Source organism: Schistocerca americana, chromosome X (genome assembly GCF_021461395.2).
Source record: "Schistocerca americana isolate TAMUIC-IGC-003095 chromosome X, iqSchAmer2.1, whole genome shotgun sequence".
Classification (NCBI taxonomy): domain Eukaryota; kingdom Metazoa; phylum Arthropoda; class Insecta; order Orthoptera; family Acrididae; genus Schistocerca; species Schistocerca americana.
The window spans coordinates 95,138,082-95,164,306 of NC_060130.1; the positions used below are offsets into that span (position 1 = coordinate 95,138,082).

At 47.2% G+C, this 26,225-nt stretch overlaps 1 protein-coding gene across 1 annotated transcript; it reads right to left on the reverse strand.

The window, feature by feature from the left end:
- Positions 1-3,291: 3,291 nt before the first annotated feature.
- Positions 3,292-6,875, reverse strand: LOC124555827 (formin-like protein 5). The gene is made up of 2 exons (XM_047129894.1): positions 6,701-6,875; positions 3,292-3,755 (listed from the first exon to the last, which is right to left on the reverse strand). The coding sequence occupies exons 1-2, from the start codon at positions 6,873-6,875 to the stop codon at positions 3,292-3,294; spliced, it is 639 nt and encodes a 212-aa protein (XP_046985850.1).
- Positions 6,876-26,225: the final 19,350 nt, after the last annotated feature.

A 26,225-nucleotide genomic window follows, 5' to 3' on the forward strand; every position in this document is an offset into this window, starting at 1 on the left:
CTATGGTTTTCTATGTACATAAATGACCTGGCTGACGGAGTTGGCAGAAATCTGCTCTTGTTTGCTGATGACGCATTGGTGTACGGGAAAATCTCGAAGATGAATGGTACGATGGTACAGGATGACGTAGACAAAATTTATATTTTATGTGATGAATGGCAACTAGCCCTAAATGTAGAAAACTTAAGTTAATGCGCACGAGTAGGAAGATCGAACCTGTAATGCTCGGATACTATATTACTAGTGTCCTGCTGGACACAGCCAATATCTGTGCATAACGCTTCCAAGCGATGTGAAATGGAACGAGCACGTGAGCACTGTGGTAGGAAGGCGAATGCTCGACTTCGTTTCATTGCGAGAGCTACAGGAACGTGTGGTTCATCTGTCAAGGAATCACATATAGCAGCTAGTGCGACTTATTCTTGAGTACTGTTACACACACACTACTTTTTGGGCATATAATTTAAAACCAGTCTATCCTTCCTATTCTTACAGTCTCTTAATTTTTTCGTTGCAACAGACGTGGGTTTGATGAGAGGCTGCAAGAAGAGCAGAAAATCAAAAACGAATCCACAATTAACGAACACTGAAAGGTGAACATAATGCTCTCTATAGGTATTAAAAACAGGGAAGCATTTAAAATAGCACTTTGCGGAACGCATTCCTCTCGAATAAAATGATTTAATAATACGTTACCAATAGCTAAAATAATCCTAAAATACACTCCTGGAAATGGAAAAAAGAACACATTGACACCGGTGTGTCAGACCCACCATACTTGCTCCGGACACTGCGAGAGGGCTATACAAGCAATGATCACACCCACGGCACAGCGGACACACCAGGAACCGCGGTGTTGGCCGTCGAATGGCGCTAGCTGCGCAGCATTTGTGCACCGCCGCCGTCAGTGTCAGCCAGTTTGCCGTGGCATACGGAGCTCCATCGCAGTCTTTAACACTGGTAGCATGCCGCGACAGCGTGGACGTGAACCGTATGTGCAGTTGACGGACTTTGAGCGAGGGCGTATAGTGGGCATGCGGGAGACCGGGTGGACGTACCGCCGAATTGCTCAACACGTGGGGCGTGAGGTCTCCACAGTACATCGATGTTGTCGCCAGTGGTCGGCGGAAGGTGCACGTGCCCGTCGACCTGGGACCGGACCGCAGCGACGCACGGATGCACGCCAAGACCGTAGGATCCTACGCAGTGCCGTAGGGGACCGCACCGCCACTTCCCAGCAAATTAGGGACACTGTTGCTCCCGGGGTATCGGCGAGGACCATTCGCAACCGTCTCCATGAAGCTGGGCTACGGTCCCGCACACCGTTAGGCCGTCTTCCGCTCACACCCCAACATCGTGCAGCCCGCCTCCAGTGGTGTCGCGACAGGCGTGAATGGAGGGACGAATGGAGACGTGTCGTCTTCAGCGATGAGAGTCGCTTCTGCCTTGGTGCCAATGGTGGTCGTATGCGTGTTTGGCGCCGTGCAGATGATTGCCACAATCAGGACTGCATACGACCGAGGCACACAGGGCCAACACCCGGCATCATAGTGTGGGGAGCGATCTCCTACACTGGCCGTACACCACTGGTGATCGTCGAGGGGACACTGAATAGTGCACGGTACATCCAAACCGTCATCGAACCCATCGTTCTACCATTCCTAGACCGGCAAGGGAACTTGCTGTTCCAACAGGACAATGCACGTTCGCATGTATCCCGTGCCACCCAACGTGTCCTAGAAGGTGTAAGTCAACTACCCTGGCCAGCAAGATCTCCGGATCTGTCCCCCATTGAGCATGTTTGGGACTGGATGAAGCGTCGTCTCACGCGGTCTGCACGTCCAGCACGAACGCTGGTCCAACTGAGGCGCCAGGTTGAAATGGAATGGCAAGCCGTTCCACAGGACTACATCCAGCATCTCTACGATCGTCTCCATGGGAGAATAGCAGCCTGCATTGCTGCGAAAGGTGGATATACACTGTACTAGTGCCGACATTGTACATGCTCTGTTGCCTGTGTCTATGTGCCTGTGGTTCTGTCAGTGTGATCGTGTGATGTATCTGACCCCTGGAATGTGTCAATAAAGTTTCCCCTTCCTGGAACAATGAATTCACGGTGTTCTTATTTCAATTTCCAGGAGTGTATCTGAAGATGAGTCTAGAAGACAAATGCTCGGAGCCGTTTCGGGATACTATGCCTCGTTTTGTACCTCGCCTGGAAGGCGGCTCCTGCGTCTGCTCCTGTGATCTGAAATATTGGCCGAATGAAGGAAGCGAGTAGCAGCAGGTGAGGTAACGCTTTTCGGAACTGCAATTAAAGTTATAGCACCTTTACTGGTGTATAATCGTATACAAACATATTGCGTAACTTTTGCCCGATGAGCACGTAGGGTGCAGCCAAAGTCCAGGTCTACGCAAATACACAGTCTCAGTAGCATGCTAAGTTGTGTTGTGACTTGGCAAGACAAAAAAAAATGGCTCTGAGCACTATGGGACTCAACTTCTGAGGTCATTAGTCCCCTAGAACTTAGAACTAGTTAAACCTAACTAACCTAAGGACATCACACACATCCATGCCCGAGGCAGGATTCGAACCTGCGACCGTAGCGGTCTCGCGGTTCGAAACTGCAGCGCCAGAACCGCGCGGCCACTTCGGCCGGCTGTTGGCTAGACAGCCAAGCCACTATGAGATAGCCGAAAGGCACGCGTTTAAGCTCATGCAGGCTGGCGTGAGGTCTGGAACAGTTAAAGGAGTTGAGTCTAGTAAAAAAAGTACGTAGCTTCTGGAATACTTAACTTTAATCCATAATTGGTGAACATCGGTCTGACGGTACATGCATCACAAGATAAATAGCAAATGATAATGGCGCCTTGCTAGGTCGTAGCAAATGACGTAGCTGAAGGCTATGCTAACTATCGTCTCGGAAAATGAGAGCGTAATTTGTCAGTGAACCATCGCTAGCAAATTCGGCTGTACAACTGGGGCGAGTGTTAGGAAGTCTCTCTAGACCTGCCGTGTGGCGGCGCTCGGTCTGCAATCACTGATAGCGGCGACACGCGGGTCCGACGTATACTAACGGACTGCGGCCGATTTAAAGGCTACCACCTAGCAAGTGTGGTGTTTGGCGGTGTCACCACAAGTTGAACCAACGTTTCCAGGCTGTCTGCTCTCGATCAACTGGGCAGGAAGTAGAGCGGCGCTCGTCGAGCTTCACAGCATCGGCTAGAGGGCGCTGTGGTCGGTGTAGTTCGTCCTCTCTCGTAGTGTCAACCTACGCCGTGACATTGTAGCTATCTATACCACACCCCTCCCCGCCTGAAACGGTGCACCTTCATGGAATAGGGCTTCCGACGGCGGCTGGAGGGACCCAGGAGCGGCGCAACTGAGGGGGCGGACAGCGGAACCGCCGGGGCGTGCTGCCCAACCGTGTCCCCGAATTGCTCGTAAGGGGGCGAGGAAAACGCCCCTTCGAAAACGTGCCCGGAACGCGCACCGCCACTGGGTATGCCCGGATGAGGAGGCGGAGCAACCACCTCCGTGGGCGGCGGCGGCGTGACGGCAGCCTCAGCCTCAGCATACATCGGCTCCGGCACTGCGGAGAAACGTGAAGGCGGCCGTGGCGACAGCGGCGGCCGGAGGCGGGGCCGTGGCGCCGGCAGAGACAGGCCAGGCCAGCGGTGGCACAGCCAGCGGCGGCGGAGGCGCAGTCGGTGGGGCCACGGGCGTGCTGGCGGAAGCCGCGAAGCGTCCAATTCTGCCGGAAAACAACCAGAGGCAGAAAACCGAGGACGCCACAAACGGATCTGGTTCCGGCGTGCAGTAAGCGGAGGATTTCCGACTGCAATGAACGAGGTACAACCACACGAGACTGATCATTGTCAGTTCGTAACAAAATAACACCACGGTGTACAGCCAAGTTGTGACGTTGTGCAAAGTAACGTCGAACAAGGGGATCACTAATCTGCGTAGCAGACGGAGGCCAGTGAGTTCGAATATACTTTAAAACAATCTGCAAAGAAGCATCGGCGGCTATCGCGAAAGCAATGCGACGAAAATCCACCTGAAAACCATCGAGTAATTCCTTATCTTGCGAACCAATAAACGTGCTTGACAATTCAGAAGACTCGAAGTCGTCATCAGGACCAATAGGTAGACGAGACAAAGCATCGGCATTGCCATGCTGGGCCGTAGCTCGAAAGAGAATTTCATAATTGTAGTTAGATAAAAACAAAGACCAACGTCGCAACATTTGTGTAGTACGGTCTGGAACTGGCTTTGACGGGTGACAAGATGACTTCAAAGGCTTATGGTCGGTGACCAAATAGGACTTGCGACCGTACAAAATTCGCGAAACTTGGCCACTCTATATACAATAGATAAAACTTCTTTCTCGATTTAAGAATAGTTTTGCTGGGCTGACTTGAGCAACTTAGACGCAAAAGCGATCGGGTGATCTACAGAATTAATTCGGTGCGAGACAACCTCTCAGACGCCGTGAGAAGATGCACTGACAGCCAAAACAACTGGTTTGGGGAGATCGAAGGACTCAAACAGCGATCACTCAACAAAGCAGATTTGAGCTTGCAGAAAGCAGCATCACATTCCGAAGACCAAACAAAAGGAAGGTTTTTACACCGAAGGCGATGCGAAGGCGCGGCAATCTGCGCCGCATTTGGTATATACCGAACGTAACATGTAATTTTACCCAACACATATTGAAGTTCATTCAAGTTCCTGGGTGATAGCAAGTCTCTAATCACACGGAGATGTGACGGTGGGGGTGGATACCCTCTCCGTTAAACGTATGTCCTAAATACTGAATCTCAGTTTGAAAAATTTTGCACTTGTTACTGTTACGCTTGAGTCCTGCCGGCAAAAGGACAGTAAATAGGGCACACAAATTCTGCAAATGTTCGTCAGGGGTGCGACCTGATACGACAATATCGTCCAGATAATCGGAACAACCAAGGACAGTGGCAACCAACTGCTGCAAGTAGGACTGAAAAATAGCAGGATCTGAAGCACAACCGAACAGAAGGCGACGGGACTTGAGCAATCCAAGGTGGGTGTTGATCGCAAAATAGCGCTGCGACTGTTCGTCGAGCGGAATTTGAAAGTGTGCGTCCCGCAAGTCAATCGTGGAAAAGAATTTTCTCGCTCGAAGTTTATCAAAAATGTCTTCAGGACGCGGTAAGGGAAACGTAGCTACCACTGTCTGTGGATTTACTGTAGACTTCTAAGTCAGCACAAATACGGAGACAACCGTTTGGTTTCTTCACGCACACTATAGGCAAAGCCCAGTGCGAAGCAGAAACAGTTTCAATGACAGCACTGTCTTGCAAATGCTTAAGTTCAGCAGCTACGGTGTAGTGCAGTGCGTGTGGTACCGGGCATGCGTGCCGTAAAATAGCCATGGCATTGTCTTTAACTACAACATGCGCAGCAAAATCCGTGGCACAACCGAGGCCACCAGAAAAAGAGTTCAGCAAAATCATCGCATAGCGCGGCAACACTGTCTGCACGGTCACTAGCCTCGATGCGAAGTACATTGTCCTGAATTGCGAGGCCAAGAAGTTCAAATGCGTCCATGCCAAAACTGTTCGGAGCATCACTAGAGCGGAGCACATGGAAAGACACTGTACGTGTCGTTGCACCATACGTGGCCTGCAAACTACACACGCCGAGCACTGAGATTTCCTGTCCAGTAAATTCAGTCAACGTGGAATGCAAACGACGAAGCGGGGGCGAACCAAGTAAGTCATACTTTGACCTGTTCAGTAAAGAAACAGACACACCAGTGTCCAGCTGCATTAGACCAGAACGTCCACAAATGCTCAAAGGCACAAAAGTTTCCTCGCATTGTGCTGAATGCGAGAGGAAGTGTCTGGCGAATCTTGTTTATTCACACGACGAGCTGTAGAAGCACGTGAAGCAGAAGACTTTGAATAAATGGCATTAACGTCCATAGGCTGATGTGAATCATGATCACGGCGGTTTCCATTGTGCTGATGCCCACGCGCATCACGCGAACGGGAAACAGGCTGTGAATTAGAGTTTCTCTTGCTACACACAGCTTGTACATGTCGTTTCTTATTACAAAAAGAACACTGTGCATGATGGGGTGGACAACTGTTCAGTGGGTGGGCACGAAAACAGTTCGGACAAGATTTCAGTTTCTTAGTGGGTGCCTGGTTGGAAACTTGTTTAGTTGCGCGCGAGTGGCGAGGTGTGGCGCTCTGTGCCGGGTCTGGGCACGTGTTGTGCCGCGCTAACAGTACACACACCTGCGGTCACGTCAAACGGCGAAGTAGCCATATCTAATGTATCTTATCTGTCTAGCAAGTCCACTACTTCCTGCAAAGACGGGTTTTTAAATCTTACGATTTGCTCGCGGGTGTGATGGTCCGCCACATTCTGCACAATAGTGTCTCTAATCATGATATCCGCATATGAGCGTCCACAGGAGCGATTAACGTCACAATCAGATGTTAGTCCCTGAAGGTCCGCTAACCGAGATTTATTGGACTGAGTAGGACCACGCCGAAGACGAAAGAATTTGAAGCGTGCAACTACTACATTTACACTGTCACGGAAGTGGAAGTTCAATGCATCAATCACTTCTGCTTAAGTTTTAGTCTCTGGACACACGGTATAACACTACACTCGCGTTGGCAATGAAAGAGGCAAGCCACTCTGTACCTGGTATGTTGTATGCAGCGGAGTGTGCCTCGAACTGGGCGATGTGTTCTGGCCAGCGTTCGACGTCCGAATTGAAGGCATGAAATGGCAGCGCGATGGGCTTCGGCCGTGGTACAGCCGGGACCGTAGTAGCTGCAGCTTGTAGTGTGACCAGTCCAGCAACCAGCTGCGTCATTTGCTGAGCCTGAAACTGTACAAGATCGGACAGCGAAGCCTGTTCCTAAGGCGAAGCTATCTTTGACACGAAATAAAGTCTTATAGCGAAGGGTGGAAGCACTCATACACTGATTCACACGGAAAATTAGCGAAAAAATAAAGCAGTACAGAGCAAAAAAACGTAGATAAGTAAAAAAATTTTATCCCATGCTCGTCGCCATTTCTTTTGTATCCCGCCTGGAAGGCGGGCCGAATGAAGGAAGCGAGTAAAAGCTGGGGAGGTAAAGCACTTCGGTACTGCAAGTAAAGTTATAGCACCTTTACTGGTGTATAAACATATACAAGCATACTACATAACTTTTACCTGATGAGCACGTAGAGTACAGCCAAAGTCCAGGTCTGCGCAAATACACAGTCTCAATAGCAAGCTAAGTTGAAGAGAGGTTTCCAGGCTGTCTGCTTTTGATCAGCTGGGCAGAAAGTAGAGCGGTGCTCGTTGAGCTCCACAGCGTCGGCTAGAGGGAGCTCTGGTCGGTGTAGTTCCCCCACTCTCGTAGTGTCAACCAACTATCGATACCACACATTGTATAAGCTTCTCATACTGCTTGTAGTCGAATATCTCATGAACCCGGACTGAATACGATAAAGTAGCTGCTTCGTTTCTGAGATCAAGGAAACCAGGACGTTTATCACTTCAAGGTCTTTCCTATACGGCCGATGAGGAAGCGATTGCGATAGCTGTTTTGGCACGCACAATACTTTCTAGATTCGATGAAAGGAATTTCATTTCCTCCTGAGTGGGAAACTATCCTGTTCCATAGCTGAAGTTAAAAAGGTCGCGGAGAATTTCGTCAGAAGTTCTGGTGAGATGTAACGGTATGTTGTAATGGATTTTGTCGAGGCTTGCTGAACGTGATCCGTGCTGCATAAAATTTCGAACACAGCTCCGACAGAGAAACAGAAGTTATAAACTTTATCGTTGAGACAAGCGTGCTCCCCTCAATGATCTTCCAATGGAAATTAAAAGGTGGGTGCTGACTGACACTGGCTATCACCCGAGCGAAATGCTCCGTCATGTTACGGCCAGTGGGTCCTTTCCTGGTCTGGTGAATACTGTCCCTCATTTTAGCTCTGATAGGATACTATTTCACACATGATTTGATTTCTTCCTGATATGTTCTTGTATACTTGAAGATTTGGTGGAAAGATACATAGAGTTAAAGATTTCTCCCTGTTATGTTATTGTTCTCCTTAATTATACGAAGAAATTCTGCCCTCACGACCTAAAAGACTGCAAAGTTCTCAGCAGAGCCGCACGCGTGTCCGTGATTGCAGAATTTCACTCGTTGCACGAATTTATTTTTTCAGTCCGAAAAACGATTTGATGCACCTCCTCACGCTAGACTAGCCTGTGAAAGCCCTTCCATCTTTGCATAATTACAGCAACCTACAGCCATTTGACTTGCTTAGCCTTTTGGAACGAAGCCTTGGTATCGTTCTACAAATTTTAAATTCCGTGCTTGCCCAAATTACCAAATTGAAAATTCCGTGACGCCTCCGGATGTGTCCTATCAATCCATACCTTCTATTAGTCACGTTGTATCATAAATTTCTTTTCACACCAATTAAATCCAAAACCTTTCCATTGGTGATCCGAGCTACCCATCCGATCTTCACATCATTTCAAAAGCTTCTACTCTTCTTGATTGGACTGTTCATTGTCCATGTCACGCGTCTGTCCAAGGCTACGCTCCAAACAAAAACCTTTATAAAAGACTTCGTTACATTAATACACGGTGCAGTCACGTTGTGACAAATTGAAAGGTACCGACAGGGATTTGGAGCATACCGACTCTTGTGCCGTGACCAACAACGCTAGATATCGCGTCTGAGGATCCGTGGCAGGAACAGTCCGATGGAGGCGGTCCCACAGATTGTCAACTGGGTTTAAATCCGGGCGGGTTTGGTGTCCAGGGGAGTACAGTAAAGTCATCCTGGTGCTCTTCGAACCACCCACGTACATTGCGAGCTGTGTGATATGTTGCATTGTACTATTGGTAGATGTCATCGTGCCGATAGACACGTGACCGAATGATGGATATATTCTTGTGTTGACCCGTTGTGCCTCCCAGAATCGAGAGATCATCAAGCGAATGACACAAAAACTTCCCTCAGACCTTACCGCTCTCTCCTCCCACGTGGAAGCTTCCGACGATTGTTTCAGGGCCGTACACGCCAAAAGCTATTTGCTAGTTGCGGTATTTGGTCGGAAATTCCAGCGTTCTTCGCCAGTGAACAGCAGTCAGCTCGAGTGCACGAATTAGGTGCCTGCTGCAGAGGCCCATACGCAGCAACGATCGCTGAACGGCCTTCGAGGAAACACTGCCGATAGCCCTCGGTTCATCTGGGCGTTCAGCTGCTCAACAGGTGCACGGCTATTCGCCCATAGACACCTCCGTAGCCATCGTCGACCCCTGTCACCTGTGGTCCGTGGTGCACCACCGTTGCCTCGGCACTAATTTTGAGTAACATCATTTCGCCATGTACCGTGTACTTTATCCACAACAGCAAGCGAACTGTTTACAAACTTAGCCGTTTCGTTGGCCCGATAGCCACTGATCATACCCTTTTGGACGTCATATAAACACTTTAGTTTCCGCATTACGACAACAACTGCACTGTTTACCGTGTTCCCCTGACGCGCTTTATATACCCTCCACTGCTAGTGCTGCCACCGCCACCTGCCGTCTCTGAGTTTTCATTGCGCGTTGACGTCGAATATATGCGGTTGTCACATTGTGACCGGACCATATATTCACATTAGATGTCAACAGATCTCTCTCCTTCAGAAACGCTTTGGTTGATATGATAATGCCGGAAGCTGAAGAGATATCGTAGATAAGGTTCAGACTTAGGGAAAATTTAGTTATATGAGACTTGGTTGCCATTGGTAGTGTTCATTTTACATCCTCTCTATTTCGACCATCGCCAGTTATTTTGCTTCCGAAATAACAAAACTCATTTACTACATTTAATGTCTCGTTTCCTAATTTCCTCAGAATCACCTGATTAAACTAGACTACATTCTATACTCTTATTGCTTTTGTTGTTATTTATCCCATAATCTCTTTTCGAGACACCATCAATTCGATTTAACTGACATATTTACTATGTCATAGGCACACTGTAAAGCTTTCATTTCTTCTCCTTAAAGTTTAATTCCTCTTCCAAATTTCCTTTTGGTTCCCTCTACAGCTTTCTCAAGGTACAGACCGAATAACGCTGTGTGTGAAGTACAATCTAGTCTCACTTCCTTCTCAACTACTGCTGCTTCAATTTTGTGTCCTTCTCCTGTTATAACAACAGTCTGGTTTCTACGCAAGTTGTGGATAAAGTTTGTCTTCCTAATTTATCCTTGCTGCCTTCAGTATTTCTATGAGTGTTTTCCAGTCAACATTTTCAAAAGCTTTATGTTAATCTACACATGCTATGAAAGTAGGTTTGTGTTTTTTCAGTCCATCTTCTAAGACAAGTAATGGGTCACTAAGCTTCTAAGCGCCGCGCGGGTTGGCCGCGTGGTTAGAGGCGCCATGTCACGGACGGATTGCGCGGCCCATCGCGAGTTCTCCCTCGGGCGTGTGTGTGTGTGTGTGTGTGTGTGTGTGTGTGTGTGTGTGTGTGTGTCTGTTATTGTTTGTTTTTTGTTTGTTTTCTTAGCATCAGTTAGTTTAAAAGATAGTCCTCGACCACTTCGCATCCAGCATACTGAACGATCTGTGGTGAAGAACAGCCTAATAGCAGTGCTGAAGTGGGTGCTCTTGCCCATATTCTGAAGATATAGAATCATGGATAAAAATATGCACTGAACTGCTCGACCTATGGAGAGAGGCAGAAATGGAGCCCTGTAGAACTACTGTGTTAAGATGCGCACACAAGAGGAACTAGTAGGGGAACTGACTGTTGAGGATAGCGAGAGCAACTTGGTCTCCTGGTTCATGAATGGTACAAGACAGGGGGCACAAGTGGCTACCCTGTGATGCACATAGCCTGTTACAGTTACAACAACTGATTGTAAATTTGAGTGACAGGGAGAGGTCAGGAGTCGTATAAATCATCGACAAAGATGGACACTCCTCCTTTAGCTCCAAGCCCCCCCCCCCCCCCCCCCCCCCGCCTAATACTATAGGCATCCCTTCTGTGGAGGCTGCGACCTCTTAGCAAAGTGATATCAGTATCTTTCAAATGAGTGTCTCCCACAGGCAGACATTCTGCCTGTCCAGTGCTAATAGTCTCAAGACCTCCACGTTTATCGTGAACACATTGTGGTCCACTATAATAAGCGTTCCATCTTAGCGGTGAGGGTCTGCACTATTAATCCTGTATTATCATTTTCGTGTAGATTGGGAAAATGTCATGATCAGAGTTGTTGGTTCCTTCGTGCCCACTTCAAAGTCCATGTCACGTGCTAACTGGTCACGTTCTACCTCAGTTTAGACCAGTGGAACGTGGTCTGATGGCCTTAAATTTGACTTTTTCGTGTTCTTTGCCATTCTGCTTAGGTGTTCATTCATTGGAGACGATTGTTTCTTTGTAGTTTGGGGTAATTTGCTTGTCTGCTCTCCATCTGCCTTTACGTTGGACGTTTGTCAGAATTAGTCTCTCACCTATGTTGGTCGTTACAGAGGAGATTACAGGTCTGTCCCATCATTGTCATCATAATTATTCTCATCCTTGACGGTCTACGTCGATGTGCCCTCAAGCTGTTTCGACACTTTTATATTGTCATTGCCCAGGTTCCATTAGGTCGTCGTCGTTGTCTATCACTCTTGCATTAACACTTGCAAGCACATTCAATATACGGGATTCGCGTTTTAATTTTGGTCTCCTATATCTTCTTTACTTTGACGAATGTCTTACATTCTCGATTCCATACTCCATGATAGACCAGATTATTTACGCATTTGTTTGCCGCTTCACGAAATGTTCCTGTTGTATGTGCCGCTTGGTCAGTTCCCACACGTACCGTGAATGTTATATGCAATGGCACTGTGCTAACACTTCAAACAGTGCATCCGATTATGGTGTAGAGTTTCACCTGTTCAGATAAAAAAGCTGAATATAATGTCAGTAAAAATAGGGCCTTAGTCTAGAGCTCATCATCGACCATTTTCCACGTCTATAACTCCGTCTCGCTTTCATTCTTCGGTAAAGATGTGTATTGTCTGTCTGCAGGATAAAACACCCTTGTTGTAGTTGAGAGCTGGATCAAGTTCCTTGGCAATCGGATGCTTGCCCAGTTCGCCTAATGTGATACTTGTTAGCATCCTCTGCCAACACCCCCCTGCAGGTCCAGCGGTAAGATTAGGCCCGATGTATTCCTGCCTGTCGTAAGAGGCGACTAAAAGGAATTTCGCACGTTTTGGCCTTTATGTGATGGTCACCTGTAGGGTTTGACCATTCTTCAAAATTTTCCCGAAGCACGAGCCAACTGGGGAAGGGTGCCTTACATGGTGCATCATGTCTGTTGTGCATTGAGATCTTTATCCCACTTTCCTGTCGTCGCATTTCAGTCCCACTCATTCTCCATCTCTTTGGCGAGGACACCCTTCTGGGTGAGTTTTCCACCATGCACTACGCAGTGTCGCTTTTTGCGTCGTCGATGACCGTGGACTTCTTTGCACCTGATATCCAGCATGGTGGCCAGTCTGTTATGGTGGGGCCGCCATGTACCCTGTTGGTTGTGGCCCCCTGACCACACAGGGATCGCTCAGCTGATGCCTGGGCCGTGAACTCCAACGTATGCCAAGGGGTAGATGCCTATCACCCTGGGGCATCGGGACTCCCGGCAATGGCCATCCTGCCAGGTGGCCTATGCTATGGCTGAATGGCGCCCGTGGGGAGGCATCAGGGTGGCATCAGGGTGGATGTCACGCAATGTAGCTTAGTCCATCATCTCTTGCTGGTGGTGAAACACTAGCAGTCTCTAAGCGTTCACAAACTCAATTCAACGCCCAGAAGTACGACCCCAAATCGTTCCCCTCCGTGGCCACACCATGGGAGGAACGTCAGGCAAAGTATGGCAGCGGATCTTATTCACTCAGGTACCTCGTATGTTTGATAGCTGATGGAGAATATTTCATGACGATGAAGCATCAGTTTCTTGTTAAGCATTTAGAGGACAAGTTTGGGAAGGTGGAGGGATTGGGTCAGTCTTGATCAGAACAGCATCCTCTGTCCAGTCACGGGCGCTAATCGCCTGTGACAAGCTGGGGGATGTTTCTGTAACCATCACGCCCCATAAGAGCTTAAATATGGTCCAGGGTACCAGGGGAATTTCTTTTGCACTCTGACAATGAGCTGCGAGCCAATTTAGAGCAGCGAGGTGTAAATTTCGTCTGGCGAGTCCACTGGGGTCCGAGGGATAATCAGGTGGCCACCCGTGCCTTCATCTTGGCCTTCAAGGGTGATACATTGCCCGAGAAGGTCAAGGTGATGGTCGACCACTGTGATGTAAGGCCATATATCCCTCCCCGATGCGGTGCCTTAAGTGCTGTAAGTTCGGCCATATGTCTTACTGCTGTACTTCCAGCATCACACATCGAGTTTGTGGATGCCCATCAATCCCAGTAGTCCATGTGCGCCGTCCAGAGTGGCCGAGCGGTTCTAGGCGCTACAGTCTAGAAACGCGCGACTACTACAGACGCAGATTCGAATCCTGCCTCGGGCATGGATGTGTTCGATGTCCTTAGGTTAATTAATTATAATTAGTTCTAAGTTCTAGGGGACTGATGACCTCAGCAGTTAAGTCCCATGGTGCTCAGAGCCATTTGAACCATTTTCAGTCCATGTGTCACGCCTCTTAACTGTGTCAACTGCCGAGAGCACCACTCGCCAGAACTCATGATTCTCCAGAAAGAAAGGAAAATCATGGAGTACAAGACCCTAGACAGACTGAGCTACACTGAAGCTAAGAGAAAATTTGAATGCCTGCATCCCGTACGTATGACATCGTCTTATGCCGCCGCTACAACAGTTCTGGCACCATCGGCTCCGCAATCCCCAGTCACCTCTCAGAGCTGGAAGACTACACCCGACCTCCTAATGGTGGGGGGTACTTCCCTCCCTGTTGCTCCTGCACCATCTACTTTGGGAACAACACCCCGCCAACGATCGTGGACGTCAGTCCGAACTTCTAAGCTGGAGAAGCATAAGTCTTCTTCAGCTTCTCTACCCTAGGAAGGGTCACTCCCTTCCCAGGTTCCTGCTAGTGGGAAAGATGACATCCACCAGCTGCTGAAGATCAAAAGCAGTTGGTCGTAGGGCTTCACGCACATCTTCAGTCCTGGAGACTTAGCCAGTGAAGTCCTCCCACCAGGAAAACCCAAGGAGCAGCGAGAGAAATCCAAAAACAAGACCCCTAAGACCAAGGAAATTGTGGTGGCACCCACACCACCATCTACAAGCTCTGCATCTCAGGATGGGGAGGAGATTCTGGCGTCTGCTGAGGACCTAGGTGTCGCCAGACCCTCAGACACAATGGATATAGACCGCTCAGGCAAAAAGTCGGTGGCAGTAGGTGGCCGTGAGGCGTAAACTGCCTTATTGAATGGTCCATGCCTTCTCAGTCTCACGATGACCTCATCCTCCAGTGGAATTGCGGCGGTGTTTTCCACCGCCTGGCTGAGCTACGGCAACTGTTAAGCTTTACAACTCCTATCTGCATTGCCCTCCAAGAAACCAGGTTCACGACAATGTGGACCTCTGCCCTCCATGGCTATAAGGGATATTACAGGAACCGTAGCGACTATAACCAAGTGTCAGGTGGAGTTTGCGTTTGTCCTAAACTCAGTCTCTAGTGAAACTGTGCAGCTTCAAACCCCTTTGCTAGCTGTGGCTGTCAGAATAAGGACGACACAGGAACTAACTATCTGCAATGTATATCGTCCTCCAGATGGTGCCGTACTCTTAAATGTATTAGCTGCACTGATTGATCAATTCCCTAAACCTTTCCTACTTTTGGGAAATTTTAACGCCCATAACCCCTTGTGGGGTGGCAACGTGCTTACTGGCTGAGGCAGAGATGTCGAAACTTTACCGTCTCAGTTCGACCTCTGTCTATTAAATTCTGGGGCCGCCACACATTTCAGTGTGGCTCATGGTAGTTACTCGGCCGTTGATTTAACAATTTGCAGCCCAGGACTTCTCCCATCTATCCACTGGAGAGCACATGACGACCTGTGTGGTAGTGACCACTTCCCCATCTTCCTGTCACTGTCCCAGCGTCAGGTCCATGGACGCCTGCCCACATGGGCCTTAACAAGGTGGACTGGGAAAGTTTCACCTTTGCTGTCACCATTGAATCCCCCCACACGGTAACATCGATGTGATTGTTCAGCAGGTGACTACAACAATTGTTTCTGCGGCAGAAAACAAGATCCTCTCTCTTTAGGGTGCCCGAGGCGTAAGGCAGTCCCTTGGTGGTCGCTGCAAGTCGCTGAAGCAATGAAGGAGAGTCGGCGAGCTCTACAGCGGCATAAGCAGCACCCTTCCCTGGAGTACCTCATAGCCTTTAAACGGCTCCTTGCCCGCGTTCGCCAACTTATCAAACGACGGAAGCAGGGATGTTGGGAGTAATACGTCTGGACCATTGAGTGTCATACGTCACCTTCCCAAGCCTGGGCAAAGATCAAACGTATTTTCGGGTACCAGACCCCAACAGGTGTTCCTGGTGTTACCATAAATGGCGTGTTATCTACCGATGCAGACGAGATTGCCGAGGACTTTGCTGAGCACTACGCTCGAGCCTCTGCATCGGAGAATTACCCCCCAGCCTTTCGCACTCTCAAATGGCGGCTGGAAGTGAAAGTCCTCTCATTCACTACACGCCACACTAAATCCTATAATGCCCCATTTACAGAGTGGGTGCTCTTCAGTGCCCTTGCACATTGCCCCGACACAGCTCCTGGGCCTGATCGGATCCGCAGCCAGATGATTAAACACCTCTCATCTGGCTACAAGCGAGATCTCCTCGTCGTCTTCAACTGGATCTGGTGCGATGGCGTCTTTTCATCGCAGTGGCGGCAGACCATCATTATTCTGGTGCTCAAACCCTGTAAAATTCCGTTTGATGTGGATAGCTATCGGTCCATCAGCCTCACCAACGTTCTTTATAAGCTGCTGGAACGTAAGATGTGTTGGCGGTTGGGTTGGTTGGGGTCCTGGAGTCACATGGCTTGCTGACTCCATGTGAGGATGGCTTCCGCAAGGGTCGCTCTACCATTGATAATCTTGTGTCTCTCGAGTCAGCCATCCGAGCAGCGTTTTCCAGTCGCCAACACCTGGTTGCCATCTTTTTTTATTTACATAAAGCATACGACACGACCTGGTGACATCATATCCTTGCTACATTGTATGAGTGGGCTCTCCAGCGCCTGCTCCCCATTTTTATCCAAAACTTCCCGTCGCTCTGTACTTTGCGTGTCCAAGTTGGTGCCTCCCATAGTTCCATCCATATCCAGGAGAATGGAGTCCTGTTGGGCTCTGTATTCAGTGTCTCTCTATTTTTAGTGGCCATTAACGGTCTAGCAGTAGCTGTCGGGCCCTCTGTCTCACTTTCTCTGTATGCAGACGACTTGTGCATTTCGTACTGCTGCTCTAGTACTGGTATTGGTGAGCGTCGCCTACAGGGAGCCATCCATAAGGCGCAGTCATGGACTCTAGCCTGTAGCTTCCAATTTTCCGCCATGAAGACGTGTGTCATGCATTTCTGTCCTCGTCGTACTGTTCATCCGGAAGCAGCACTTTACCTTAATGACGATCCACACACTATAGTGTAGACTATCGATTTTTAGGTCTGGTTTTCGACGCTAGTTTGAGTTGGCTTCCTCATCTTCGTCAGCTTAAACGGAAGTCCTAGCAGCACCTCAATGCCCGCCTCTGCCTGAGCAACACCTACTGGGGTGCAGATCGCTTCACGCTGCTGCAGCTCTACAGAGCCCTTGTTCAATTGCGCCTTGACTATGGTTCGGTGGCGCCCTCAGCATTGCGTTTGCTCGACCCATTGCACCATTGCGGACTTAGACTAGCAACAGGAGCTTTCAGGACGAGTCCGGTGACATTTGTACTGAATGCCCTCCATTGAAGACCAGACGTGCCCAACTGCTCGCCAGTTACGTTGCACACATTCATAGCTGTCCTGAACATCCTAATTATCGTTTTTCTTTTCCCAACCACGGCGGTTTACCTCCCTCATAGGCGGCCCAGGTCAGGGCCAACGATTGCGATTCGCGTGCGATCGCTTCTGTCTGAACTGGAGTCCTTGCCTGTACCACCTCTCCTCGAGGTCCATTCACGTACACCTCCGCGGTGTAGCTGTGGGCCGAGGCTTCGCCTGGACCTTTTGCGTGGCCCTAAGGACTCCGTTAACGCTGCGGCCCTATGCTGTCTTCTCTCGATTCTTGAAGTGTTCTGGGGCTCTGAAATGGTTTACACCGACGGCTCGATAGCTGATGGTTATGTTGGCTATGCCTTTGTCCACAGAGGCCATATTGAGCAGCATTCCTTGCCCGATGGCTGCAGTGTATTTTCTGCAGAGATGGTGTCCATATCTCGTGCACTTCAGTATATCCGTTCATGCTCTGAGGAGTCGTTTCTTCTGTGTACTGACTCCTTGAGCAGCTTGTAGAAGCTATCGACCAGTGATACCCTCGCCATCCTTTGGTGGCGTCCATCCAGGAGTCCATGTACGCCATGGATCGGTCCCATCGTTCAATGGTGTTTGTGTGGACCCTAGGACACGTCGGCATCACAGGCAACGAACCTGCCAACAGGCTGGTCAAACAGGCTACGTGGAATCTGCTTCTGGGGATGGGTGTCTCTGAACCTGACCTGCGTTCTGACTTACGCAGCAGGGATTTTCGGCTTTGGTAGACGGAATGGCATAACAGAACGCACAACAAACTGTGTGTCACTAAGGAGACTACGAATGTGTGGAAATCTTCCATGCAGCCTCGTAGTTTGGTCCCTTCTCCCCTCTTTTAAACCAACCAACCAACCAACCTCAGCCAACAGTTTGGTAATTCGTTGACGTTCCAGTGATTTCAGCAAGCCTGTTATGTGATGACCAACTTTTCATGCGATCGCTTTGTTTCAGGGGCGGGCAAATGGCAGCCCGCAGGCCACATGCGGCCCACTAAGGCTTTATGTGTGGCCTGCCAAGACAGTTAGAAAAATCAGCCTTGAACCGAAATTTCCTTCCCAATGCACGAGCGAGGATTTCTACTAGGACGGCCACGTCAATACACATGCGGACTGCGCAGTGTGGATACTAATATCACAAGCAAAGTTGACACTCGGCGCGGTGGCTGATAGGAACGGTCATAAAGGCATTGTCTAATTGCTTATTGTCATACATTCAGATCACACTGTGAAAGACATATTTAATGGTGTGAGACGTTAGCCGACTTTTACAAATATTTTTCTGCTGAAAAATTTCTAGGTATGAAGAAATTTGCTAGGAAATGTTCTCTTATTTATATATTTATGAGCAAAGTTTTCTAGCTTGAAGAACAACAACGGTCAATATAGGCCCCTTGATGCTCTTTGACAGACATTAACCTGCAGGCTGTGATGAAAATCTCAACGATCAATATCACTGCTCATTAAAAAAAATTAGAAAAGGGTGATAAGATAAATTTCGCTAGTTAAATTGGTTTTGAATTTGCATGTGCTTGCGGCTCTAGATGGTATGAAATTAGCACAATAAATAATTGATTAAAACTTTCATTATTTTATTTTTTACATTTATTGATTTTATGGAATATTTATACCTTTTCTGAAATGTAAAGCTAACTAATGAATGCAATTACTTTAAAGGGTGCAGCCCTTCGCTAACCACCTCTTCCACAATGTGGCCACTGATCCAAAACAATTGCCCACCCTTTCTCTATTTTTTTTAGTAATCCAAATAATCTTTCACTGAAACACAGTTTCAGCAAACCTTCCATGGGCTGAACTTGTCGTTGGGCAATACAAAGCCCCGTCAGCGCAGTAATATTTCTGTAATTTATTATTTATATTGTTGGAAGAATTTTATGATCGATAATGAAGCAGACATTCGGTTAATAACATACAAATGTACAATCCTAGTTTCGAGATAAACCTCGTATACATGTCGAGTAGGTGTTATTGCTCCCATATTGTGTAGTCATCCAGTTCGGAATTTTTACTTTGGAAAATTGGAAACCGTGTTTCCACAAAAGCTATGCAAACGACTGTCTATCCAGACAGAGCTCTATATTAAACGGACAAATTCAATGCAACGGAGGTGACGCAAATGCCCCAGAAGTAGGCCACCAACAATTCTTTCGACTTAACAGCAATTGGTACGTAGCACACACAGAGAGTGCTCCTTTTGTGTGTTAAAGATAGTTTAGGTTGATCCTCGCGATCGTTAAGGTTAAGTCAAGATTCGCATTCCCTGTGACAACTACCGCCCCACCGTCGCGCCTGACTGGTCGATGAAGTACGCACAGGCAGCAGTCACGTGTCGCTACACAATGCCACGGCGGGCACCCCTCCCACTCCTCATCTAAATCGGAATTGGTTGTACCGTGCAGCTGATGTAGCAACGGTGACGACCTGAGACAAGGAATACTTCGTAGCGGGCGAGGCAGGTCTGCGTGCGACGGGCTAATTATTAGTCGTGCCTGTGACGGCTCATCGCTTCACGTCTGAATACCCCCATCTGTTCACTGGCATCTCCTGGCCGTAAATGGAGGTGGCATTAAGCCACGTGAATGACAATTCTTTATTTCTAATTTCTGCTACCAGTCCCTTTTTTATTTTATGTTTAATCTAACGTAATACAACGCGTTTCGAACACGTTCCGTTCATCTTCAGACGTTTATACATCATACAGAGAAATGTTACTTAAAATTTTAAGTAACATTTCTCTGTGTATATGTATGTATAAACACCTGAAGATGAACTGAACGTGTTCGAACCTGTTGTATTACGTTAGATTAAACATAAAGTAAAAAAATGACTGGTAGCAGAAATTAAAAATAAATAATTATCCCACACAGTCACGGTTTACAAACATAGCCATTACGGCCGAGAATAATAGCAAGTGAATGGTGTCTGGCAAGCCTGTGCGATACACGCCACGTCTGTAGGTTGGGCGACGGCCAAGTCGTCGAGCACGTGCCCTTCTTCGGCTGATGCAAATAACGATCCAGTCAACGAAGGAAAATTTAGGTAAAAATTAGTGCAGGTGCAAATTTTTGTATGGTGATTGGAGGGAGTGCTGTAAACAACGTGCTAAAAATCCTGACAGGTGGATTGCGAGCGTATGGGGGGTGGGGGGAGGGGGGGGGGGAGTGAGAGCTTTTAAAAGTCATCTCTCTGATTTCTCGAACAACTCAAAAGCTCTTAAATAACTCGAAATCTGTGGCATCTAGCGAAAATGTTTCTCTGTACAAAATTAAACTGAATTAAATTTCCTACAAAAATGGTCCAATTCATTTTTTTTTCCCTCTAAGACTAACAGTTCTGCGTTGCAAGGGATGAAATAATCGCAGGTGATTAAAAGCAGTGTCCTAATGGTATATAGTTAATGTTTGTTGTTAAATGTGTTACGGCGTAAAGTCAACCGCCGGCACGCCAGTCGAGAACGATAGAGAAGAGAAGGCTGTGAGAAGATGGGAAGACGTCAGCCAATCCCACGCTGACTGACCACTCTCCACGACGACACCGCGACAGCAGCGGCCCCTGTGTGAAGAGGATTTAAGCGCCGCGACAGAGTGGTGATGGCCAGTTCAATAGCAGCTTCAAGATTAGGCACTTGTATGGCCGCATGAACTCCATTCACTTCGCTTGACCTCTCTCTGTAGCACAGACTTGGAATTGTTTGCCGGCCGCGGTGGTCTCGCGGTTCTAGGCGCGCAGTCCGGAACCGCGCGACTGCTACGGTCGCAGGTTCGAATCCTGCCTCGGGCATGGATGTGTGTGATGTCCTTAGGTTAGTTAGGTTTAAGTAGTTCTAAGTTCTAGGGGACTGATGACCACAGCTGTTAAGTCCCATAGTGCTCAGAGCCATTTGGAATTGTTTAGGTTGGTTGGTTGGTTTGGGGAAGGAGACCAGACAGCGTGGTCATCGGTCTCATCGGATTAGGGAAGGATAGGGAAGGAAGTCGGCCGTGCCCTTTCAGAGGAACCATCCCGGCATTTGCCTGGAGCGATTTAGGGAAATCACGGAAAACCTAAATCAGGATGGCCGGACGCGGGATTGAACCGTCGTCCTCCCGAATGCGAGTCCAGTGTCTTACCACTGCGCCACCCCGCTCGGTCTTGGAATTGTTTATACAGAAGATTTATTATTATGTAAGTCGCCCTGCCTCCCCCCCCCCTCCCCCCCACCCCAATGACTATGGATCTTGCCATTGGTGGGGAGACTTGCATGCCTCAGCGATACAGATAGCCGTACCGTAGGTGCAACCACAACGGAGGGGTATCTGTTGAGAGTCCAGACAAACGTGTGGATCCTGAAGAGGGGCAGCAGCCTTTCCAGTAGTTGCAACGGCAACAGTCTGGATGAGTGACTGATCTGGCCATGTAACACTAACCAAAACGGCCTTGCTGTGCTGGTACTGCGAACGGCTGAAAGCAAGGGGAAACTACACTCGTAATGTTTCCCGAGGGCATGCAGCTCTTCTGTATGGTTAAATGATTATGGCGTCCTCTTGGGTAAAATATTCCGGAGGTAAAATAGTCCCCCATTCTAATCTCCGAGCGGGGACTACTCAGGAGGACGTTGTTGTCAGGAGAAACAAAACTGGCGTTCTACGGATCGGAGCGTGCGATGTCAGATCTCTTAATCGGGCAGGTAGGTTAGAAAATTTAAAAAGGGAAATAGGTAGGTTAAAGTTAGAAATTGTGGGAATTAGTGAAGTTCGGTGGCAGGAGGAACAAGACTTCTGGTCAGGTGAATACAGGCTTATAAATACAAAATCAAATATGGGTTATTGCAGGAGTAGGTTTAATAATCAATAGGAAAATATGAGTGCGGGTACGCTACCACAAACAGCATGGTGAATGCATTATTGTGGCCAAGATAGATACGAAGCCCACGCCTGCCACAGAAGTACAAGTTTATATGCCAACTAGCTCCGAAGATGACGAAGACATTGATGAAATGTATGATGAGATAAAAGAAATTATTCAAATAGTACAGGGAGACGAAGATTTAATAGTCATGGGTGACTGGAACTCGATAGTCGGAAAAGGAAGAGAAGGAAACGTAGTAGGTGGATATGGAATGGGAGTCAGGAATGAAAGAGGAAGCCGCCTGGTAGAATTTTGCACAGAGCATAACTTAATCATAGCTGACACTTGGTTCAAGAGTCATAAAAGAAGGTTGTATACATGGAAGAAGCCTGGATATACTGGAAGGTCTCAGATAGATTATATAATTGTAAGACAGAGATTCAGGAATTGTAAGACATTTACAGGGACAGATGTGGACACTGACCACAATCTATTAGTTATGAACTGTAGATTAAAACTGAAGAAACTGCAAAAAGGTGGGAATTTGAGGAGATGAGATCTGGATAACTGAAAGACCCAGAGGTTGTAGAGAGCTTCAGGGAGAACATTAGGGGACGATTGACAAGAATGGGGGAAAGAAATACAGTAGAAGAAGAATGGGTAACTTTGAGGGATGAAGTAGTGAAGGTAACAGAGGATCAAGTAGGTAAAAAGACGAGGGCTAATAGAAATCCTTGGGTAACAGAAGAGATATTGAATTTAATTGATGAAAGGAGAAAATATAAAAATGCAGTTAATGAAGCAGGCAAAATGAGATCGACATGAAGTGCAAAATGGCTAAGCAGGGATGGCTAGAGGACAAGAGTAAGGATGTAGAGGCGCATATCACCAGGGGTAAGAGAGATATTGCCTACATTAAAATTAAAGAGACCTTTGGAGAAAAGAAAATTACTTGCAAGAATATCGACAGCTAAGATGGAAGCCCAGTTCTACGCAAAGGAGGTTAAGCAGAAAGGTGGAAGGAGTATATAGAGGGTCTATACAAGGGCGATGTTCTTAAGGACAATATTATAGAAATGGAAGAGAATGTAGATAACGATGAAGTAGGAGATATGATACTGCGTGAAGAGTTTGACGGAACACTGAAAGACCTTAGTCGAAACAAGGCCCCGGGAGTAGACAACATTCCATTAGAACTACTGACAGCCTTGGGAGAGCTAGGCCTAACAAAACTCTACCATCTAGTGAGTAAGATGTATGAGACAGGCGAAATACCCTCAGACTTCATGAAGAATATACTAATTCCAATCCCAAAGAAAGCAGCTGTTGACAGATGTGAAAATTACCGAACTGTCAGTTTAATAAGCCACGGCTGCAAAATACTACCACGAATTCTTCACAGACGAATGGAAGAACTGGTAGAAGCCGACCTCGGGGAAGATCAGTTTGAATTCCGAAGAAATGTTGGAACACGTGAGGCAATACTGACCCTACGAAGCCGGCCGGAGTGGCCAAGCGGTTGTGGGCGCTACAGTCTGGAACCTCGCGACCGTTACGGTCGCAGGTTCGAATCCTGCCTCGGGCATGGATGTGTGTGATGTCCTTAGGTTAGTTAGATTTAAGTAGTTATAAGTTAAAGGGGACTTACGACCACAGCAGTTGAGTCCCATAGTGCTCAGAGCCATTTGAACCATTTTTTGACCCTACGACTTATCTTAAATTTGTCTTTCCTTAATCTATCTTCTACGTTTCTATCATTTGTATACTTACAGAAAGTTTCTGACAATGTTGACTGGAATACTCTCTTTCAAAAATAGAGGGAGCGAAAGGCTATTTACAATTTCAAACCAGATGATAGTTATAAGGGTCGAGGGGCATGAAAGGGAAGCCCTGGTTGGGAAGGGAGTGAGACAGGGTTGTAGCCTATCCCCGATGTTATTCAATCTGTATATTGAGCAAGCAGGAAAGGAAACACAAGAAAAATTCGGAGTAGGAATTAAAATCCATGGAGAAGAAATAAAAACTTTGAGGTTCGCGGATGACATTGTAAAGGACAGTAAAGGACCTGGAAGAGCACCTGAACGCAATGGACCGTGTCTTGAAAGGAGGATATAAGATGAACATCAACAAAAGCACAACGAGGATAATGGAATGAAGTCGAATTAAGTCGGGTGATGCCGAGGATATTAGACTAGGAAATGAGACGCTTAAAGTAGTAAAGGAGTTTTGCTATTTGGGGAGCAATGTAACTGATGATGGTAGAAGTAGAAAGGATATAAAATGTAGACTGGCAATGGCAAGGAAATCGTTTCTGATGAAGAGAAATTTGTTAACATCGTGTATAGATTTGTCAGAAAGTCGTTTCTGAAAGTATTTGTATGGAGTGTAGCCATGTATGGAAGTGAAACGTGGACAATAAATAGTTTAGACAAGAAGAGAATAGAAGCTTTCGGAATGTGGTGCTACAGAAGAATGCTGAAGATTAGATGGGTAGATCACATAACTAATGAGGAAGTATTGAATATAATTGTGGAGAAGAGAAATTTGTGGCACAACTTGACTAGAAGAAGGGATCGGTTGTTAGGGCATATTGTGAGGCATCAAGGGATCACCAATGTAGTATTGGAGGGCAGCGTGGAGGGCAGAAATCGTAGAGGGAGACCAAGAGAGGAATACACTAAACAGATTCAGAAGGATGTAGGTTGCAGAAGGTACTGGGAGATGAAGAAGCTTGCACAGGATAGAGTAGCATGGAGAGCTGCATCAAACAAGTCTCTGGACTGAAGACCACAACAACAACAACAATAAGTCGCCCTTTGCTTGCGACACATCTGCGTAGTTGTAGAAGTTAAGTATTGTAATTTACTTTTTGCAGTAAAACTCATTAATTATATTTGTTTGAATGTTTGTCTAGCGAGCCGAGTAAACAGGCTTCCTAGACACCACAAAATGAACTGGCTAAAGAACAAAAATTTAATATGTGTACCATATATATGTGCGGTATAACCGTATTTATAAACAAGTTGTTGAAAAATGGCTCTGAGCACTATGGGACTTAACTTCTGAGGTCATGAGTCCTCTAGAACTTGGAACTAATTAAACCTAACTAACCTAAGGACATCACACACATCCATGCCCGAGGCAGGATTCGAACCTGCGACCGTAGCGGTCGCTCGGCTCCAGACTGTAGCGCCTAGAACCGCTCGGCCACCTGGCCTATTCGGCAGTTTCACGCTGTTATCGCCGGACACCCGTTGTGTTACAGAATGGCACGAACCCTGGTCTGGAAATAGCAATGAAGAATGTTGTTTCTTTTGCTTTAAAAGATTAAAGATTTCTCTGCCATTTCTATGAAATAATGAGAGGAACGAATTCATGGTAACAGTAATAAATTAAAAACCTAACAGCAGTTAGCAATTTTTGAGAACGTTTCTCTTGGAGTACAGCAGCTTTTTTATTACTTAAAAATTGGCATGAATAGTCACAACCGCAAGAAACTTCTTTTTATGAGGTTACCGGTTACGGTCTGTTTTAGACCATCTTCAGACCTCACGTTGAAATATGTATGTACAATAGAATTAGAGGGATGTAAAAATATTAAAAAAATACATCTGACATAACAAAAAAGAAAAGAAATTGTAGTCGTGATGGTAGATGGCTGCTGTGAAAGGATCAGACGCTTCGACTTCACGAATGTTAATTGCTAGGGAAAGCAATGCTGCTGTTGCTTAAATACGTGATGCTCCGCCCACTGCATACCAAATCTATCAGCATACAAGACGTCAGACAGCTTTTGCAATAAACTATACACAAAATCGTCACTCGAAAGTTAGTGACAGATAAAGAAACAGGTGCCTCATGTTATATAAGGTAACGGCTATAAACAGTATTACGTCAATCTGTGATAAAAATACGTATAAAAGAGATAACTAATCATGAACATCGATAGCCAACAGTGAGGACTTATCGTAAACTCGTAGATTGTGTGGCAGCAAATATGACGGTTAGGCGACGCTAAATGTGCCCACGGAGACGGCGTGGTCATGTCGATAAGTGCCATCCAGCAGGAGAGGATATGGGAGATGTAACAGAGGCTGGATATCAAATACGTACTGGCATGCAGGCCGACATGTAGAAATGCATGCAAGTGATTGCTTATTGCTCTTGGATCGTAATACCGGTGAAAATACTGCTTGACCGATGGCGTTATCGTCGAAGCGGCGAGGAGCTAACGATTCACAGGTGCCGATTTCAAAGCTGTGACAGCGACTAGTTGTTACCAACTATTGGCATGCAAGTAACACGACTGTCGTAATGTGTGTCA